This window comes from Myotis davidii, unplaced genomic scaffold (genome assembly GCF_000327345.1).
Source record: "Myotis davidii unplaced genomic scaffold, ASM32734v1 scaffold651, whole genome shotgun sequence".
Lineage (NCBI taxonomy): Eukaryota > Metazoa > Chordata > Mammalia > Chiroptera > Vespertilionidae > Myotis > Myotis davidii.
The window spans coordinates 1,423,061-1,425,719 of NW_006283994.1; the positions used below are offsets into that span (position 1 = coordinate 1,423,061).

Sequence of the window (2,659 nt, forward strand, 5' to 3'; positions counted from 1 at the left end):
CTGGGTGTGGGAGGAGTTCCAGGAGCATGAGTTCCGTGGGCCCGGGATCCCTGCTGCACAGTGGGAGCCATCACGTGGGAAGGAGGCGGGCATGGCTCCGTGGGGTGGGAGGGCCACAGGGGCAGATAGACCCGCCTCAAGGTGGCCTTTCAGCCCATGTGGCCGCTGCTCTGGCTGAGTCCCAGCCTCCTCTCCACGCTCACGGAGGCCCCCGTGGCCCCGGCCACACACGGTCACGTTGAGCATCAAGGCCCTGTCTGCACCTGGCGTGAGCACCCACCCCAGCCTGCCCCCAAAAAGAGGGGGGACGGCAGGAAGGACCCCCACCTCCGCTAACCTGTGACCCTGGGCTCGGGCCTCCCTCGCTGGACCCAGCTCAGCCACCACGTCCTTTGGGAGGCCTCCCGACCGCTCGTCTGCCCTCCTGCTCCTTGGCACCCCCCACATGTGTTTCCTGTCTGGGCCCGGCCAGGTTTGGGCGCCGCGGCAGCCACCTATCATCTGGTGGCCGCTGTAGCTCAGGGCTCCACGTGGTCCTTGCTGGCCGTCCGCGCTCTCTAAGTTCTTGCCCAATGAGTGACCCCTGGCATCTCTCGGCAGCGTGACTTCACCTCTCTAAGCCTCGCTTTTCTCATCTGTTAAATGGGGGTGGTACAGCGCGGCTCATGGTGGGGAGACACAGAGTCCTCTGCAGGCTGCTCACCTGTGAGGGGCCAGAGGGTGGGGCGACCAGGACTTGCGCCGCCTGCAGTGCCCTTGAGGGGAAGATGCGAGTAAGTAGAGGCGAAATCTCCTCACTTGGAAGGTGGTGCACGGGACTAGGCTGGTTTCCAGCTCCCCTCCCCCCGCCGTGTGGTGTCCCCTCCTCACTGGCCAGCAGGGTGGCCTGTTGCCTGGCTCAGCCTCCCCGCAGGCCTGGGAGCCCAGTGGCCGTGCCCAGGGCCTGGGCAGGTCTGGGTGGTTAGAAGGCACAGGGCACAGCCTGCCCTCAAGGAGGTCTGCCTGTCGGGCGCTGCCACCCGGGCCGAATTGCTATGCCCTCATCTTTGCAAAATGACCAGCCAGGGTCCCAGAAATCATCTGGTCCAGCCTAGCACTTCCCACTGCACCTCAGCCTCTGTGGGGTCCCCAGCGCCAGAGCCCAGTGGCCCAAACCCCCATTCCGCATGGTGACCCCGCTCTGCAGGCATTCCATGCTGTGCGAGGCCATCGCTCAGAGCCCCCCCCGCCCCATGGCGCCACGGAGGGAGAAGCCCTCCCTTCCCCTCCCTCCGAGCCCCATTCCCTTCTGCCTGAGCTGCCTGGGCGCCCGGCCGGCGGGAGGCAAAGCCTTCCTGGGCTTAGAAAACATCAAAGGAGCCACCAGCCAGTCCAGCCGGCAGTGGGATCAGCTCGGGGAGAGATGAGCTGCTCCTGGCCACCCCAGCGGTGCTGGCCGGGCCCCAGCCTGAGCCCCCAGGGCTGCGGCCAGTCCTCCTTGTCCCGGAGGCTGTGGCCCAGGGAACCTGCTGTGACATCAGGGGCCCCTGTGTCCCCCAGATGCACCTGCACATGCTCCGGGGAGTCCGGGAGCCTGACCATGGCCGTGACAACACCCCCACCTGCCCTTGACCGACCTGCCTCTGCCCAGAGCAGTTGGGGTATTTCAGACTTTGGAGGTCGCTGGGGTGGTGCCCGCGGAGGCTTGGCGGTGCCCCGCGCTTGGTAAGTGGCAGCGGAGTGGTGTGTGCCAGGCGCTGGCTGCCAAGCCCGGGAAGCGTGACGGGGAGCCAAGCCCAGGGGGCCGTTTTCAGGCACAAACAAGGCAGGGCGGACTCCGCTTGGCAGCTGGTTCTGAAGGGGAGGGAGGAGACGTTGGTTAGACCTACTGTGTGCCGCCTGCATCCCTGCAGGGCAACAAAGGGGTCGCTGATGGTGTATAGAGAGGGAAACTGAGGCTCAGAGGGTGGTGACTTCTCTGAGGTCACGCATCCTGGGAGAGGCAGAGCTGGGTTTGGGCAAGGCCCGCAGGTGCCCAGGCAGGACTGAAGCAGCAGCTGCGTCCCAGGAACGCGGGCAGAGCCTCCCCAGGGGCCGCCTTTGAAGGGCTGCATTCGCTCGCGCATCTGCTGTCTTTGTTCTTTAGAAACGAGAATCCGCCTCTGCCACAGGCTCCCCCACCTCTCCCCAGAATCAGAGGCTGGTGGCCGCCACAGCGACACCCCAACACAGTGCTGCCAGGACTTGGTTTCCACGGCGGCTTCATCAGAGTCGCGGACAAATCCCGACGCTGCCTCCTGAGGTGGCAGGGACCCCTCTCCCAGTCTCCTAGGGCTTGGACCCGCCCAGTGCCCACCCACTGGGCCTCAGCAACTCCGACCACCTGCCCTGACCTGCTCATCAGCCTTTCAGCTGAGCTCCTCCTCCGGGAAGCCCTCCTGGATCCCTCCCAACCCCAGTGGATGGCTCGTCCTCCTCTGCGCTCCCAGCAAATTCAGTCACAGTTGTTACCATGATGGGACGCTGTGTATCAGCCAGCACAGCTAACCATCACCAGACCCTGGTGAGCAGGGGCTGCTGCCTTCCCACTTTACAGGTGAGGAAAGTGAGGCACAAAGAAGGAAGGCACCTGCCGGGTGGGGAACCCGCCATGACCCAGGTGGCTCTCCCTGAACTGCTG

At 65.2% G+C, this 2,659-nt stretch overlaps 1 protein-coding gene across 1 annotated transcript in view; it reads left to right on the top strand.

Annotated features, from left to right (window-relative positions):
* FIBCD1 (fibrinogen C domain containing 1) overlaps positions 1 to 2,659 on the top strand; it is a 19,488-nt gene that overhangs the window by 8,068 nt on the left and 8,761 nt on the right. Inside the window, exon 5 of the mRNA XM_015567749.1 lies at positions 1,540 to 1,704. Coding sequence (XP_015423235.1) covers positions 1,540 to 1,704 — 165 coding nt within the window. The remainder of the gene's footprint in view (positions 1 to 1,539; positions 1,705 to 2,659) is intronic.